The sequence below is a fragment of the Melospiza melodia genome (genome assembly GCF_035770615.1).
Source record: "Melospiza melodia melodia isolate bMelMel2 chromosome 17 unlocalized genomic scaffold, bMelMel2.pri SUPER_17_unloc_1, whole genome shotgun sequence".
NCBI lineage: Eukaryota > Metazoa > Chordata > Aves > Passeriformes > Passerellidae > Melospiza > Melospiza melodia.
Genome location: NW_026948502.1, coordinates 432,065 through 448,829, shown reverse-complemented (window position 1 = coordinate 448,829; position 16,765 = coordinate 432,065). Strand labels below are relative to the sequence as shown.

At 63.0% G+C, this 16,765-nt stretch overlaps 1 protein-coding gene across 2 annotated transcripts; it reads right to left on the bottom strand.

Annotated features, from left to right (window-relative positions):
- Nucleotides 1–281: 281 nt before the first annotated feature.
- PNPLA6 (patatin like phospholipase domain containing 6) lies at nt 282–15,161 on the bottom strand. Of its 2 annotated transcripts, none has more exons than XM_063181906.1 (36): nt 15,089–15,161; nt 13,844–13,906; nt 13,664–13,723; nt 13,320–13,395; nt 13,141–13,223; nt 12,897–12,997; nt 12,606–12,758; nt 12,190–12,349; nt 11,694–11,774; nt 11,249–11,377; nt 11,089–11,169; nt 10,883–10,991; nt 10,711–10,797; nt 10,530–10,627; nt 10,138–10,353; nt 9,807–9,884; nt 9,488–9,693; nt 9,002–9,133; nt 8,802–8,925; nt 8,613–8,726; nt 8,283–8,358; nt 8,060–8,197; nt 7,706–7,769; nt 7,467–7,635; nt 7,126–7,308; nt 6,925–7,043; nt 6,486–6,642; nt 5,664–5,780; nt 5,515–5,584; nt 4,893–5,009; nt 3,251–3,399; nt 2,815–2,967; nt 2,353–2,469; nt 1,952–2,048; nt 1,452–1,543; nt 282–1,089 (listed from the first exon to the last, which is right to left on the bottom strand). In XM_063181906.1, the coding sequence occupies exons 2-36, from the start codon at nt 13,874–13,876 to the stop codon at nt 1,009–1,011; spliced, it is 4,020 nt and encodes a 1,339-aa protein (XP_063037976.1). In that variant the 5' UTR covers nt 13,877–13,906; nt 15,089–15,161; the 3' UTR covers nt 282–1,008. The 2 variants fall into 2 exon arrangements, with proteins under 2 accessions (XP_063037976.1, XP_063037975.1); XM_063181905.1 differs by lacking the exon at nt 4,893–5,009 and adding an exon at nt 4,522–4,638.
- Between the last annotated feature and the right edge of the window lie 1,604 nt (nt 15,162–16,765).

The following is a 16,765-nucleotide window of genomic DNA, read 5'->3' as shown; positions in this document are numbered from 1 at the left end:
GATTTAGGGGCTGTGGACCAAAATTCCCAAATACCGGGAATGAAATACAGAAATTGGGAATTTACTGAGAGCCCTGAGTGACAGGCAGCAAGGCCAATAGGAAGCAAGGAGGTGTCCCACACCTTTTCCCAGTCCTGTTCCCAGTTCCCATTCCCAGTTCCCAATCCCATTCCCATTTTTCCCATTCCCAGTTCCCAGCCTTGTTCCCAGTCCCATCCCCCCATCACCACCAGCAGCTTTTATTTTGAAATTCCCACACTGGTGTAATGAGACTCCATCAATCAATCAATAATTAACCAATAATTAATCAATAATTAACCGATAATTAACCAATTCCCATCCAGCCGGCCTGGATTTCCGTAAGAACCGTTAAAAAAAAAAAAAAAAAAAACAACAAAAATTGAAAATTTACAGCAGCGCCCCCCCGTGGCCGGCCGGGGGGGTGGGACAGTGCAACAGTGCAGGGGGAGGGGGACACTAGGGACACCGGGGGGACATCGAGGGTCCCGGGACCCCCCCCATGTCACCCCAGGGTCCTCCGGGCAGGGTGGGGACATTGGGGACACTGAGGGGACATTGGGGGGCCCAAGACCCCCCGTGTCACCCCAGGGTCCTCCGGGCAGGGTGGGGACATTGGGGACACTGAGGGGACATTGGGGGCCCGAGACCCCCCCGTGTCACCCCAGGGTCCCCTGGGCAGGGGAGGGGACACTGGGGACACTGAGAGGACATTGGGGGCCCGAGACCCCCCGTGTCACCCCAGGGTCCCCCAGTTAGGGTGGGGACATTGGGGACACTGAGGGGACATCAAGGATCCCCCCAGGGGCCCCCCAGGCAGGGGGGGGACACCGGGAGGACATTGGGGGTCCTGGGCCCCGTGGGAAAGTGCCAGAACGGGGGGGCGGGGCAGGGACCCCCGGGGGGTGGGAGGGGACATAAGGGACATTGGGGGTCCCCCCAGAGCCCCCCAGGCAGGGGAGGGGACACTGAGGGGACATCGAGGGTCCCTCAGAAGCTGTCGGGGTCTGCGGAGGGGGGCGAGGGGCTCTCGGCCGTGCTCGGGCGGTGCCGAAGGGACTTCTCCTCCTCCTGGGGGGACATTGGGGACACTGTGAGGACACTGGGGACACACGGGGGACAGTGGGGACATTGGGGAGACACTGGGGACAAAATGGGACACAACAGGGACGTTTTCTGGACACTGGAGTGGGGACAGGACACAGCACCTGCGGGGTCCAGGTTGTCCCCAAGGCCACCAGACCCCCTTGGGACCCCAAAAGCCCAACCCCAAAACTACCAAACCCCATTCTTGGGATCCCCATGGTGCCACCCCCACACCTGGGCCCAGGACCCTCTTGGCACCCCCAAACACCCCTTTTGGAGTTCCTCCCTCGCCCATTTTGGGGTCCCCCCTGTTCTCTGGGGTCCCCCCGGGTTTTGGGGTCACTCACGGTCTCGGCGCTGCCCCACTCGGCCGCGTCCTCCTCGCCCCGCAGCGACTCCGGGCCCTCGTCCTCGTACTCGGTCAGGTAATCGGACTCCTCTGGGGGGGGCGGGGGGGGAGGTGAGCCCCCAGACCCAAATCCCAGCCCCAAACCCCAGCCCCCAGACCCAAATCCCAGCCCCAAACCCCAGTCCCAAACCCCAGCTCCCAGACCCAAATCCCAGCCCCAAACCCCAGCCCCCAGACCCAAATCCCAGTCCCAAACCCCAGCCCCCAGACCCAAATCCCAGCCCCAAACCCCAGCCCCCAGCCCCAAACCCCAGCCCCAAACCCCAGTCCCCAGACCCAAATCCCAGCCCCAAACCCCAGCCCCCAGACCCAAACCCCAGCCCCAAACCCCAGTCCCCAGACCCGAGTCCCAGCCCCCAAGCCTCAGATCTCCACCCCCAGCCCCAAATCCACCCCTCCAGGGTGTCCCGGCTGTCCCCGCCCTGTCCCCGCTGTCACCGTCGCAGTAGTTCTCGGACAGGTGGGACTTGGCGGGCTCGATGCGTGACACGATCTCAGCCAGGTCTGTGAAACCGGCGCTCGGACAGGTGAGCACCTGAGGGGACACCACGGGGGACAGGTGAGCACCTGCAGGGGACAGGGGGGGCACACAGAAGGCACCAACGGGGCAGGGGACAAAGCGAGGGACAGGAGAGGGACCAGGGGCACAAAAGGTGGCAGGGAGGGTGACAGGAACAGGGTGGCAGGAACAGGAAGGTCACTCAGGAGGTGACACCTTCAAAGGACAGTGACAAGGCTAGGGTGGCCCCTCCCGGCTGGCCCAGGGCAAGTCCCCTATAAGCCACCATCCTCCATGTCCCTCCCGTGTCCCCAGTGTCCCCAGGTGTCCCCAGGCTCACGTCCATGCGTTTGCTCTCGTAGAAGTCGGCCGAGCGCCGGTCCTGGACCATCTTCTCGATGACATCCCCGCGGCTCCAGCCCTCAAACACCAACTTGCCATGCTGGTACCCCACATCCTGGGGGCAGGGGGCAGTGGGCAATGGCCTGGACACCCCCAAGGTGGCCCAGGACACCCCAGTGATGACCAGAACACCCCAGTGACAACCAGGACACAAGTGATGACCAGGGCACTCAATTACTCAATTAATGGTCAAGGACACCTCAAGTGATGATCAGGACCCCCAAGTGATGGTCAAGAACATTCAATGGATGGTCAAGGATATCCAGTGATGGCCAGAGACCCCAACAGTGACCAAGGACCCCAAGAGTCACCAAAGAACCCCAACAGTGACCAAAGCACCCCAACCCACACCTGGAGCCCCCTGCCCAGCACCCCCCAGCCATCCCCAGCCCAGACTCACGTAGATCTCGTCGAACTTGCCGAAGTCCATGGTCTTGAAGCGGTCAATGGGTGGCCGGATGTACTCACAGTAAGAGCTGGACTTGACCACCTCGAGCTGCCGCACGCAGGACACGTAGGCCAGGCGCGACTGGATCTCCGCCATGTCCGGCACCTGCCGGGACCGGACACTCAGGACGCGTCCGGCACCTCGTCATCATCATCATCATTGTCATTGTCATCATCGTCATTATCATCATCATCATCATCGTAATCATTGTTATCATCACGATGGTCATCCTCACCATCCTCATTGTCACCATCACGTCATCACCATCCTTTGATGTCCCCCAGCACCTTCTCCACCCTGAGCCATCTCCACCAGCTTGTCCCCCGCTGTCCCCGATGTCCCCTGGTGCCACCTCCCGCTGTCCCCCAGGGCCACCCCACGGTCTCACCTTGACCTTCTTGGCCCAGGGGTTGAGGCGCTTCCAGAGCAGCCACCATCCGGACAGGGAGTCGCCGTAGTTGCACAGGTCAGTCTCGTCCTGGCTGCCCACGTCAATGGCGATCACCGTCTTGGCGCCCATGTTGCGCGCAATGTCGGCTGCGGGACGGACAGACGGACACTGGGCAGTCAGCGGCGCCGGGGGGCACCAGGGGTGGGGTGGAGGGTCGAGGTGTCATGGGGAGGGGACACCAGGGGACAAGCTGGTGGAGACAGCTCGGAGGGGTAGGAGGATGGAGAAGGTCCTGGGGGACACCGAGGGATGATGATGATGGTGATGATGATGGAGGAAGGTGGCTTCAGACCCAAAGATGCCACCAGAGTCACCCAACGTGGTGGGAATGAGGCTGCAGGATGGAGGAAGATCCCCAGCACGTGGAGGGGACAAGGGTGACCTCCCAAGGCCACCAGAGGTGACACAGAATGGCCAGAAGAGGCCTGGAGAGGACATCAAGAGATGGAAGGAGGTGAAGGAGGATGGAAAGGACATCTGGAGATGGACAAAGGTAGCCCAGGAGGTCACCAAGTTCACCCAGCGCAGGATGGAGACCGAGCTAGGGGAAGGATGGAAACTGCCCAGGAAAGGACCTGGGACCAGCACCAGAGGTGACACCAGGAGGTGACACCAGAAGGTGACAGAGGGTGGAGATGCCCCAAGAAGCTGACTAGCACTGAAGACATCAAGAGATGATGGAAGAGGGATGGAAGATAGATCCTGTGCATGAAGAAACCTGGAATGTTCTGGAAAAACTGCCTGGCATGGAAAAAGCACCAGGAGATGGTGGAAGATGTATGGATGAATCCTGACCAGGAAAATCCACTGAGTGTTCTGGAAGAACTACCCAACAGGGAAAAGGCGTCAAGAGATAAAGAAAGACGGGTGGATGCTGCACATGGAAAACTATGGAAGGCTTTGGAAAACCACCCAGCATGGAAAAACCACCAGGAGAAGATGGAAGATGGATGGATCCTGACCATGAACATCCATGGAACATTCTGGAAAGCTGCCTGGAAAACCCACCAGGAGAAGATGGAAGACGGATGGATCCTGACCATGTAAAAACCATGGAACATTCTGGAAAAACCACCCAACACAGAAAATATCCACTGCCAGACAGGAGGTGGCCATCTCTCGCCCATTGATGCCACCAAACCGAGCCAGAGGCGTCCCCGCTCCGCCCTGGCTGTGTCCATCTGTCCGTCCGTCCTCCCCACACTTGCCTGGCAGGTTGTTGATGTACCCCCCGTCCATCAGGAGGTTGCCGTCCTTGGGGTCGCAGAGCGGGGGCAGGTACCCCGAGAGGGTCATGCTGGCGCGCACGTAGCGCCAGAGCGAGCCTGCGCCGGCCGGAGCGGGACGGGAAACCGGGAACGGAACCGGGAAACGCCGTCAGCACCGGCACCCGCCCTCGCCGCTCGCCCTGCCCGCGCCGGGATCATCTGCGCCCCACGGGTCGGCCCCGTGGCGGGCAGAGGAACCCCTCTGGCGCACCCTGACCGGTGGTGTGGACACTCTGGACGTGGTTTTGGGGTGGTTTTTGGTGTTTTTTGTGGTTTTTTTGGGGGGTGGCCCCGGCGAGCGAGGTGCTGACCTGGGACATTGTTAACATAGCAGCCGTCCACCAGCCAGTGGCTGTCCTTGGGGTCGCAGAGCGGAGGCAGGTAGGGGGTATAGGAGGCACTGGCTCGGACGTAGCGCCAGAGGCTGCCTGGGGACGGAGAGGACACAGTCACGGCCACCGGGGACCGCGGGGAGGGACAGACGGACAGAAGGACAGCCAGCGGTGTGGGAGAGGGCTGGGTTAGAGGGGTCAGCGGGGATTAGTGGGCGTTAGAGGCAGCGGGGTGGCTGTGGACGGCTCAATGTCCCAGGTGAGCTCCAGCAGCGGGCAAGGACGAGGGGCAGCCAACACAATGGTCCCACCACCACCGCCGTGTCCCCATCACCATGTCCCCACCACCGCCACCACGTTGCCAACACCACTGTGATGTCCCCACCACCACCACCACAATGTCCCCACTGCCACCACCATGTCCCCATGCTGCACAGGGGGTTACTGGGGTTAGTGGTCAGCAGCGATGTTAGCACCTCGTGCAGCCCCAGCTGTCCCCTCCCCTCCCTGCTGATGTCCCCAAGGTGGGGTCAGCAGCTCCTGGTGGCTCAGGAGGTCACCCCTGCCCCGTGTCCCCGCCGTGTCCCCAGGGAGCTCTCACCGTCCGTGTGCACCCGCATGGCCGAGGCCGTGATGTCCGTGGTGACATTGAAGTAGGGCAGCCACAGGTCCTGCAGGGACGGCATGGGCTGGGTGACACCATGGGGACATCGGGGAGGGGGCCGGGGGGGACATCCAAGGGGGACACACCTCGATCTGTTTGTCCTGGAATACTTGGTTGATGCTGGCGTTGAAGGCCGAGCCCGAGAACATGGAGGTGATGGGGTAGGTGAGGTCCAGCACGGTCTCAAAAATAGAATTCATGCACTGGGGAGGAGGAGGAGGAAAAACAGAAAGAGAAAAGGAGCAGGAAGGAAATGAAGAAAGAGGAGGAAAAGGGAGAAGAAGGAGAAGGAAGGAGATGAAGGAGAAGGAGAAAGGAGATGAAGGAGGACAAAGAGCAAAAAGAGGAGAGATGAGTAAGGACAAAAAGAGGAGTTGAAAAAAAAAGCGGGAAAAGGGAAAAAAAAGGAAGGAGGAAGAAAAGGAGGAGAAGGAATAAGAGAAAAAGGAAAAGGAGATGTAAAAGGACAAAGAAGAGGAGGAGGAAGGAGAGAAGGACAAGATAAAGAATGAAAAAGGAGAAAGAAAAGAGGAGAAAAGGAAGAGGAATAAAAAGGAGAAAAAGACAAAGAAAAAAGATCAAAAAAAGGCAAGAAGAGCAGAAAAAGCAGAAGAAAAGAAAATGGAACAGGAAAAGAGAAGACCAGAGGAAGAAGGAGGAGGAGCAGGGAAAGGAGAAGGAAGAAGAGCAAGAGAAAGAAGAACAGGAAGAGGCCAGGTTAGACCCAGCGGGGCAGAGCTGGGCACAGGCTGAGGGTGTCCCTGGGGTGGGCATGTCCCTGTCACCCACCCTGGCCCACTCCCATGTCCCTGTCCCTGTCCCCCCCCAGCCGTGTCCCTGTCTCTGCCATGTCCCTGTCCCTGTGACCCACCCTGGCCCACTCCCATGTCCCTGTCCCTGTGACCCACCCTGGCCCACTCGCGGGCGCGCTGCTTGGTGCGCACGGCGCTGCGCTCCTCGGCGTAGAGCGCACCGATGAAGGCGCCGATGGAGGTGCCCCCCACGAGGTCGATGGGGATCCCCGACTCCTCCATGGCCTTGATGACCCCGATGTGCGAGCAGCCCCTGCCGGGGAGAGTGCAGGGAAAACCGGGATAAATCAGGGGCTGTGGGCACTGTGGGGCTGGGAGGAGGGCCTGGGGACACGGGGGACATGGGGACACGGGATACAGGGATATGGGGATGGGGGATATGGAGACATGGAGACACAGGGACATGGGACATGGGGACAAGGACACAGACCATGTGGACAGGGGGACACAGACAATGGGGACATGGGGATATGCAGACATGGGATATGGGGACAGGGACACAGGACAGGGGGACGCGGGGACAGGGTGCCCCCACCTGGCGCCGCCGCCACCCAGCACCAGGGCGATGGTGTTGCCGGTCAGGACGCGCGCCAGGCGCGAGAAGTCGCTGTGCCGGTCGGCGCTCTTCTCAAACACCTTCTCGTACATCTCCCGCTGCAGGGCGGGGACAGAGTGGGTGACAGTGACAGCGGCCACCCCTGGGGAGGGGCTGGCGGCCAGGGGAGGGGACACTCACCAGCTTGGTTGGGCTGCGGCGCGAGAAGACGCGGCGGGGGCAGCGGAGGTGCAGGTGGCCCGAGCACCAGGTGCGCATGTTGAGCCACTCGACCGTGCGCGCCGGGCCGGTGCCGTCCTCGCGGTGCAGCAGCACCAGCTGCTTCAGTGCCCGCACCGCAGTGTTCTCCAGCATCTGCTCCAGCTGGGGGGGCACCAGCACCAGGCTGCATCACCCCCTGAGCGCTGGGACACCCCCAGAGATGGGACATGTCCCCATGTGTCCCTATGTGTCCCCATGTCCCCCTGTCCCAATATCCCACGTTCCTGTGTCCCACCGCCATGTCCCTGTCCCTGTCCCACCTCTCCCAGGGCCGGCTCCTGGTCACCCAGCCCCACGATGAGCACGCAGTCGGCCTGGCGGATGCAGCGCAGCGTCCAGGGGGTCAGCGTGCAGTCCGTCTGGTAGAGCACGATGCGGTGCAGGTCCTCCTGCTGCGCCAGCCAGCCGGACAGCCGGTACTCCTGGATGCTGCCCGGGGGCACAGAGTGGTCAGCGGTGGCCTGGGGGACGTGGCCATGCCGCTGACCAGCCTCATTACCTCTCCAGAGCTGAGGAGCCCAGGCGGGCGCGGATGATGTCGCTGGTGAGGAGCAGCGTGGGGCCTGTGGAGGTGGGGATGTGGTCATCTCCAGGCCATGGTCACCACCATGCCATGGTCACTATTGTGCTGTGGTCACCATGCCATGGAGCTATAGTCACCACCATGCTGCGGTCACCATCACGCCATCAAGTTTTGGTCACCGTGCCATGGCTGCCACCATGCCATCATCACTCTCATGGTGCCCACCACAGCCAAGACCATCCTGTGGGGCTGCGACCATCACCACCCCAGGTCACCAGGGTGCCACAACCCGATGGTCACTGCCGTGGTCAGTGTCCCGTGGTCACTCACCAATGGCATTGAGCGCGTGCTGCAGCTCCAGCGTGAAGGCCGCCATGGGCACCTCGTCACACACAGGCAGCACGGCCACCGTGGACAGGTTGCTGGTGGGGTTGATGGGCTCCGAGCTGGAGGTGCCCAGGCCAGGCCCTGGGTGGACACAGAGGAGTGGACACACTGCTCTGGTGACGGCCACCAGCCCCGCAGAGGCCACCCTGTTGTCCCCAGGTCCTACCTGTGAAGGGCCCGCGGAGCTGCTGGAGGTTCCCCAAGATCTTCTGGCTCAGGAGGTGGATGAGGCGGGTGACCACCTGTGGGGACAAGGACAAGGATGGCCATCAGACGTGGCAGAGACTCAACGCCCCAGACTAGTGTTCTACAGCAGTCTTTAGGTGCCACCACCACTGCCTGTCCTTGGAGACCTCAGGTGCTACCACCCCTTCCTCCACTATCCTCCTCCAACACCTTCATTAACTCCTTAACTGAAGTTGGTTTTAATTAGAGTCACAGCCACCAGCCAGGCCATGGGGACACGAGGACACCCCTGAGGGACCCCCGGGGGTACCTGTGGGTATCGGCGCTTGATGTTGTTGAGGGTCCCCTCGGGCAGCTTGGCCAGCTCCGTGTCCCTCACCGCGTGCACCGTGGTGGCCCGGGGCTGCCGCGTCAGCGCCTCCACCTGCAGGACCAGGCCATGGAGCCACCCGAGGACGTGTCACCGCTGTCCCCAGGGTGTCCCCAGGGTGACACTCACCACGCCCACGAGGTCACCGCGGCCATACTCGCCCACCAGCTCCTTCTTGCCGCTACCCTTCTGGATGACCGAGCGCAGCCGCCCGTTGAGCACGATGTAGGTGCAGTCCGACTTGTCCCCCTGCCTGGGGACAGCAGTGCCTGTGGCACCCCTGGTGGCCCTCCCCGAGCCCAGGTGGATACCTGGGAGTGGTCACTCACCTGTAGAGTGCCCGGCCGGCCTCCACGGCCATCCAGTCGATGGCAAAGTCCATCTGGCGCACGAAGGGCGACATGCGGGCGGCCACGGTGTGGGCCACGCTCAGCACCACGCTGGGCTGCTCCCGCATGATCCTGGGGGGGACAGGGCACCGTGGGGACCCCAGAATGTCCCCTCTGAGGTGGGGAAACCCACAGAGAACCCCAGGGAGGAGGGGAACTACCAGCATCATGGTGGCCTTGCTCAGGACATCCCAAAATTCCACCATGGGACTGGGAACATTTACTGAGGAGATGTTCTGGTGGTGCAACCATCCCAAAGAGATTTGGGACCACCCCAAAGTGATGGGGAACCACCCCAAAGAGATGTGGGATCCCCAAGGTCACAGCGAGCACCGCAAAGCAATGGAGATCCACCACGAGATGATGGGGACGCACCCACACCAGATCCTGGTGGCTCCCCGAGGACACCAAAGGACACGGACTCACTCGTAGAAGTCAGACTTGGAGATCTTGAGGAAGGTGCAGTCACGGTTGGCCTTGATGGTGAAGATGAGGGGTTCTCCAGTGAGCACAGCCAGCTGTCCCACCAGCTGTCCAGGCTGTGTCAGGAACAGGCACACGTCCTCCTCCTTGTCGATCATGCGCTGGTACACGTGCAGGCACCCCCAGAGCACAAAGTGCAGGCTCACGTCCTGCCAGAAATGTCCCCTGTCACCTGGGAGGTCCCACCAGCACCACCATGGTGTGTTCTTCTGGTTCTGGGGTTGTTCTGACCCACCACAAGGTGAGAGTCCCCAGCACCCACCTGGTCACCCTGGCGGGCGATGACCGTGCCGCCCTTGGCGTGGTGGAGCAGGACGCGGTTGTTGAGGAGAGAAGGGTCCTGGAAAGGAGAACAGGACCATTGTGGGGTCACCACGAGGGGATGGGATGGCCAGGATGCCATGGGGACAGAAAATGACCAGGAGACCATGGAGGCCACCATGAGGAGATGGGAACCCACCACAAAGCGATGACTGGGGACCACCCTGAAGTCATGGGGACCACCCCAACGTGATGGGGGACCACCATAAAGGTGATTAAAACCACCACGGGGGACCACCAGGAGCCCACCAGGAACCCATCAAAGCCCTCACCTCGATCTTCATGAGCTTGATGAGCTCCCGCTTGGCCTCCTCGAAGACGTCGCTGGTCTGGTGGCCCTGGAAGGGACACGGCCCCGGCCCCGGCCCCATCCCTGTCCCCGAGGCTGTGTCCTCCTCGTAGGAGCTGTAGTGGTAGACCCCCGAGGGCTGCTCCTCCAGCGTCACAGACTTGCGCTCCTTGGGCTCCTGAGACACCTGGGGGGGGATCTGGGGGGGCATTTTGGGTGGGATTTGGGGTGGGATTCAGGGTGGGAACTAGGGGGAAATAGGGTGGGAATTGGGTGGGATTTGGCAGGGGAGAATTTAGGGTGGGATTCAGGGTGGGAATTAGGGGAAATTTGGGTGGGATTTGGCGTGGGATTCCGCACGGATCCCCCCCGTACCTGCCCGAAGGCACCGGTGCTGTCCTCCTGCAGGGACACCGAGATGCGCCCGCGCTCGTAGGCCATGTCGAAGTCGGAGCGCGGAGCCTTCTGGATGCCTGGGCGGGGTCACGGGGGTCACCAAACGGGGACAAAGCCACCCCAGGGTGACAGCCACACCCCTGGGAGGGCTGGCACCCACCAGAGATGTCCACGGGCATGGAGATGCAGCGGCTCAGCAGCGGCGGCGGTGCTGGTGTCTCCAGGCCATTGGCTTTCATCAGCTCAGCTGCAGGATGAGATCCCCCAAAACTGAGCATGGAGACCCCAGAAATGCTCAGGGTGGGAGTCTCAGGACCCTCCTGGGGCCTCACCAGTGTCCCGGCCCTCGTCGGTGCTGCCCAGGCTGCGCTTGCTGTGCCGGACGGGGCTGGTGCGGGCGGCGTGGCCGGGCTGATGGAAGAGCCGCAGGGGCTGCATGTCCTGCAGGTTTGGGGACAGACGGACATCAGAGGGGCTGGGGGAACATCGGAGGGAGCTGACCCAGCCCAGGACCCCCCAAATTTCAGCCTGAACTCACGTGGCTGAAGAGCTCGTTGGTCAAGCCCAGGTAGTTGTGCAGGGCCAGGAAGGTGACGCGCTGCAGCCGCACCATGATGATCTGCAGGGGGACACGAGGCCACCGTGGGTCCCCTGCCACCCCAAGGGCCCTCCCGGGGGTCCCCCGGAGCCCAGCTCACCTGCACCACCCTGACCAGGCTCTCGGGGTACTTCTCAAAGACGGCTGAGAAGGCCTCGACCGGCAGGCGCAGCACTGTGGAGTCCTCGGCGGCGCGGGCACACACCGTGCGGTACGGCCGCTGGTGGCCCTGGGGACACCGCGGCGTCAGGGGACACCTGGGGACACGTGGGGACTGGGCAAGGGCAGGGGTGGCACTGGGGTTTTGTTTGGGGTGGCCACAGTTGGGCTGGAGGAGTTTGGGGACAGTTGGTGACACTTGGGGACAGTCGTGGTTGGCTTTGGGATGGCCACAATTGCGTTGGAGGGCTTTGGGGACAGCTTGGGCAGGCTGGGGACAGTCACCCACTGAGCTTAGGGGGGTATGGGGACATGCCAGCTGGGCATGGCAGTGTTTGGGGACAGCCCCCGCGATGTCCCCAAGGCTTTGGGGACATGGCTGGTACCGTGATGACGTCGAGGATGCTGAGCAGGCTGTGGACGCTATCCCCAGGGAACACCTCCTTCATCACCGTCTCCTTCCCATCCTGCTGAGACACAGCCCATGTCCTCAGGTGTCCCTTGGGTCTCCAAGAGTGTCCCCTGCCTGTTCCCTGTGTGTCCTTGAATGTTCTTGAGGTGTCCTTGGTGTGTCTCTGAATGTCCTTGGGGTGTCTCCAGGGTGTCCCCAGCTGTCTCTGAGTGTCTCCAGGGTGTCTCCAGGGTGTGTCCTTGAATGCCCCTGGGGTGTCCCTGACTGTGTCTGGTGTCCCCCAGGTGCTCTTGGGTGTCCCCAGGTGTCCCCTGTGTGTCCCTGGCTGTCCCTAGGGTGTCTCCCAGATGTCCCTGGGTGTCCCAGGTGTCCCCTGGCTGCCCCCAGATGTCCTTGGCTATCTCCTGGATATCCCTGGCTGGCCGTAGGCTGTCCCCCAGTTGTCCCCCGTGTCCCCAGGTGTTCCTCACCGCCTCGGTGAGCAGCAGCTCCAGCTTGCCCTCCTGCAGGACGTAGATGCTGCTGTCGGGCTGGCCAGGGCGGAACACGTCCTCGCCCTGCTGGCACTGCTGGAACACCATGTGCTTGCACAGCTCCAGGAACAGCAGCTTCTCAAAGTGCCCCAGCACCCTGCGGGGACAGCCAGGTCACCAGGGGGACACGGGGACCCTGCAGGGACTGCAGGGACATGGGGACACTGCAGGGACAGCAGGGACACCACAGGGACAGGGGAACATCCCAACCCCACAAATGGATCCCAATACCATCAATGGATTCCAACCCCATAAACAGATCCCAACCCCGTAAATGGATCCCAGTCCCATCAATGGACCCTGATGCCCAAGGACAGACCCCAGCCCCACGGACAGACCCCGGCCCCGCTCACCGGACGTTCTTGAGCATGTAGAGCACCTCGGAGGGCAGGTGAGACGAGGCCACATCGAACTCGGTCAGGTCGGCCTCCAGCACCGAGGGCGGCGGCTCCTTCAGCTGCAGCGTGGGCGGCTCCTTCTGGATGCGCAGGAAGCTGGCCGAGACCCTGGGGACAGTGTGGGGACAGTGCCACGGGGACAGCAGGGACACTGCAGGGACATGGGGACAGATCCCGACCCCACAGACAGATCCCACAGACTGATCCCAGCCCCACACGCAGATCCCGGCCCCGCTGCCCGCTCACTTCTTGGCGATGCTGAGCATCTTGAGCTTCTTGCGGGTGCGGGGCCGCGCGGTGCCACTGGCCGGGGTGACATCCACCAGCGATGACGTGGACTGGGACACCTGGCAGAGCGGGGACAGGGACACCGTGTCACTGCAGGGGTGCCACCCCCGGTGCCACCTGAGGGTCACCTGAGGGTCACCTTAGGCACAGAGCCACCCCCAGTGCCACCCCGGTGCCACCCCCAGTGCCACCTGAGGGTCACCTTACGCATGATCTTGCGGCTGTAGAACAGGACCTTGTCCCTCTTGCGGAAGCGGTAGCGTGGTGGCTCCTGTGCGGGCACCTCTGGGGACACACAGGAGGGGACACCGTGAGAGGACAGCGCTGTCACCCCTGTCCCCAGGGCCAGCCCAGGGGTGGCACTTGTCCCTTGTCACTCACTCTTGTGGCGCAGCCACCAGCCCACCACGGCCACGGCCATGACGGTGACGCAGAGGGTCAGGAGGGTGCCCAGCACCTGCGGAGGGACAGGTGTGTCCCCAGACTGTCACCATCTTGTCCCCAATGTCCCCAAGGGATGGGGACAAGCACAGGGGGTGGCGCTGCCAGGGTGGGAGGGGTGTGGCTGTGTTGGGGACCGGGATGTGTCCCCAGGGGACAAGGCTGTGTCCCCTCAGGGCGTGCTGAGCAGCAGTGGGGACATGGGGACACTGGGGACACAGGGATACGGGGACACTGTCCCTGGGGACACTGGTGACATGGGGACACAGGGACATGGAGCTCACCACATGCGTCGGGAGCCGCTCCCGGCTGAAGACGGCCAGGAGCCCCCTCAGCACCGAGCCCTGCGGGGACAAAGGACAGCTGAGCCCTCCCTGTGTCCCCAACCCTGGGGACAAGGGACAGCTGAGCCCTCCCTGTGTCCCCAACCCTGGGGACACCAGGGTGACAGGGACGGGTCCCACCTCGGCCTCCTGCTGCGACTCGCTCTGCCCCATGGCCGGGGGGGGCTGGGCCCATCCAAAATCCTGCCAGAAACCGGGAAAACAGGAAAAATGGGGAAAAACGGGACAAAACAGGAAAAAGGAGCAGTCGGTGACACGTGGTGGCACTGAGGAACAATCAGTGACAAGTGGGTGACACCCAGGTGCCGTCTCCCAGGCCAGGTGTCCCCAAAGCACTCAGGGACAGCCAGTGGCCCAAGGGGACACTGGCGTCCTCTCCCTTGGGGACAGGAACCGTCGCCTTGTGACACCGTGCCAAGGCCACCAGGCGCTGTCACCCGTCCCTGTTGTCACCCCATCAGTGCCACCACCGGGCCAGGCCCTGCTGTGTCCCCGCTGTCACCCTGCCGCCGTCCCCGGTGTCCCCCTGTCCTTCCCAAGGACGCCCCAGGCAGGCGACAGCTGGCACGTGTCACCCCCCCCCGGGGCCTGGTGACACCCCCAGGTGACAACTGCCCCCCTCGTTGTCCCCAACAGCCCTCCCCAAATTACCCCCCTCTGGGGTTTTATTGCCCCCCTCCCAAACTTTATTGCCCCCTCATGGTGTAATGCCCACACCCTCATCTTTATTGCCCCACTTTATCTTTATTGCCCCGTTATCTTTACTGCCCCCCATTCTATTGCCCCACTTTCTTTATTTTCCCCCGGTCTTTATTGCCCCACTTTCTTTATTTTCCCCCGGTCTTTATTGCCCCCCCATCTTTATTGCCCCCCCTTATCTTTTTTGCTCCCCCAGGCCCCTATTGCCCCCACAACCGTTATTGCCCCTCCCGGGGCCGTTATTACCCCGCCACGAGGTAATTTCCCCCCTCACATCTTAATTGCTCCCTCACAAATTACCCCCCCCCACAGGCCCTTATTGCCCCCCCCCCCCAGGCTGTTATTACCTTCTCATTACTCATTTACCCCTCGCATCCTAACTGCCTGCCCATGAATTGCCCCTCCAAAGCCGTTATTGCCCCTCCCATGCCGTTATTGCCCCCTCCTGTGCCGTTATTGCCCCTCCCGGGCCGTTATTGCCCCCCCAGGCCCCGTTGCTTCCCCCCCCGCCTCTCGGTCCCCTCTGCGCGCTCCCCCCCCCACTGCCCTCAGACCCGCCCCCCCCCAAAACCTTCGCTCCCCCCGGACCCCCAGAACCGGTAAAGCCCCCCGGGCCCCCCCCAGAGCCGGTGAAGCCCCCCCCGGGACCCCCCGGCCCCCCCTCACCGGCTGCCGGTCTCGCCCCGCTCCGGCCCTGGCGGCGGCCGCGGCCCCCGCGCGGTCATGGCCCCTTTCAGGCCGCCCCGCCTCCTCTATGACGTCACTCATCTGCGCCTAAGCCGTTGCGGCCGCGCAGCCTTGTTGGGAAGGTCAAACCGCCGTTCTCCAAGGCGGCCGGGCGCCATCTCGGGTGTGGCGTGTGAGCGTGACGTTACTCGGCGCGACTACGCGGGCGCGTGGGGCCGCGAGGGGTCGCCCCGGCGCCATCTTGGGGGTGGCGGGGCAGGAGGGAGGGGACACCCCAAAATTTGGGAGGGAGACACTGAGGGGACATTGCCAAGGGGATGACACCCCAAAATTTGGGAGGGGCGACACCTTCGGGTCTGTCCCCATGGGAATCCCGAGGGGATGGAGAGGGACAGCCCTGTCTCGCTGCGGCTACCCCGGGGTTGCACCTGCTGCCACCTTGTCCCCGAGGGTGGTGGCAGCCGTTGTCACCTTTGGCCACCCCGAGGGTGGTGGCAGCCGTTGTCACCTCTGGCCACCCCGGGGTGACAGACGCTGTCACGTTTGCCGCGCCACGGCCACCCCTGGGTGTCACCCAGGGCCACCCCGGCGGTGACAGCCCCGCGGTGCCACCGTGCCCCCAAAGGCGGGAATTCCCTGTCCCCAAAGGCGCCGGGTCACGGCGGGGACACCGCGACGGCGCCGTCCCCGCGGGGATGGGGGGCAGGAAACGAAACCGCCCCCCGCGTTTCCTCTTCCCCCGGCAGGGAGGAAATGAATGGGGACAAAACGGGGTTTTTGGGGGATGTGAGATGACAAAGTGACAAAGCGCTGCGCTCGGGACAGGGGAGTGGTCTCCAGGTGTCCCCCCTTGTGCCCAGACCCACCTGAGACGCTCAATTTTCCCAAATTCCCACCGGGAAAATTCCCCCCACACACCAAAATTTGGGGAAAGACGCAGAAGCAGCTGGAAAAAAAAAAAATCGTTTAATACAACGGGAGGAGGATTTTGGGGTAAATCCCGGGGATTTCGGGGGCGCTCCCGGCGGATCCGGCCGCACTGGGATGAGCCCCCGGCCCCGCGCACCAGCGCGGGGGAAAATCCCGGATTTCGGGGGTCCCTGGAGCACCCCCCGGGGTTATCCCGGCCTGTCCCGGTGGGAACGCGGCGGGAGCCGCCCACGGGCCGGGAGGGGCCCCGGGACTCGCCCGACAGGTCCGGCGGCGGCCCCGGGGCTCGGGCAGGGCGTGGGAAGGGCCCCACGCGTGTCCGGGCACACGGAGCGCCTGCGGGGACAACGATGGGGACAATGGGGACGGCCCTGGGGGGGGGGCCAGGTATGTATCCGTACCTGGGGAAACGCGGGGGAACCGCGAGGAACCGCACCGCTCGTACCATGGGGCGGCCCTGGGGCAGCCATGGGGTGGCCGTGGGGTGTCCACGAGGCTGTGGGGCCTTGGGGTGGCCGTGCAGTGGCTCCAGGGTGGCCTTAGGGTGGCCTTGGGGTGTCCACGAGGCCATGGGGTGTCCATGGAGTATCCACAGAGTGGCTGTGGGGCCATGGAGTGGCCCCAGGGTGGCCATGGGGTGACCTTGAGGTGGCCATAGCGTGTCCCTAAGGTGGCCATGGGGTGTCTATGGGGTGTCCATGGGGTGTACACAAGGCCATGGGGTGT

Excerpts from the sequence above, each read along its gene's own strand:
- PNPLA6 (XM_063181906.1), bottom strand. The coding sequence starts at position 13,876 with ATGGGGCAGAGCGAGTCGCAGCAGGAGGCCGAG. Across the intron at positions 12,350-12,605 it reads TACATGCTCAAGAACGTCCG|GGTGCTGGGGCACTTTGAGA; the intron begins GTGAGCGGGGCC and ends CTGTCCCCGCAG. Across the intron at positions 5,781-6,485 it reads GCGCCCGCGAGTGGGCCAGG|TGCATGAATTCTATTTTTGA; the intron begins GTGGGTCACAGG and ends CCTCCTCCCCAG.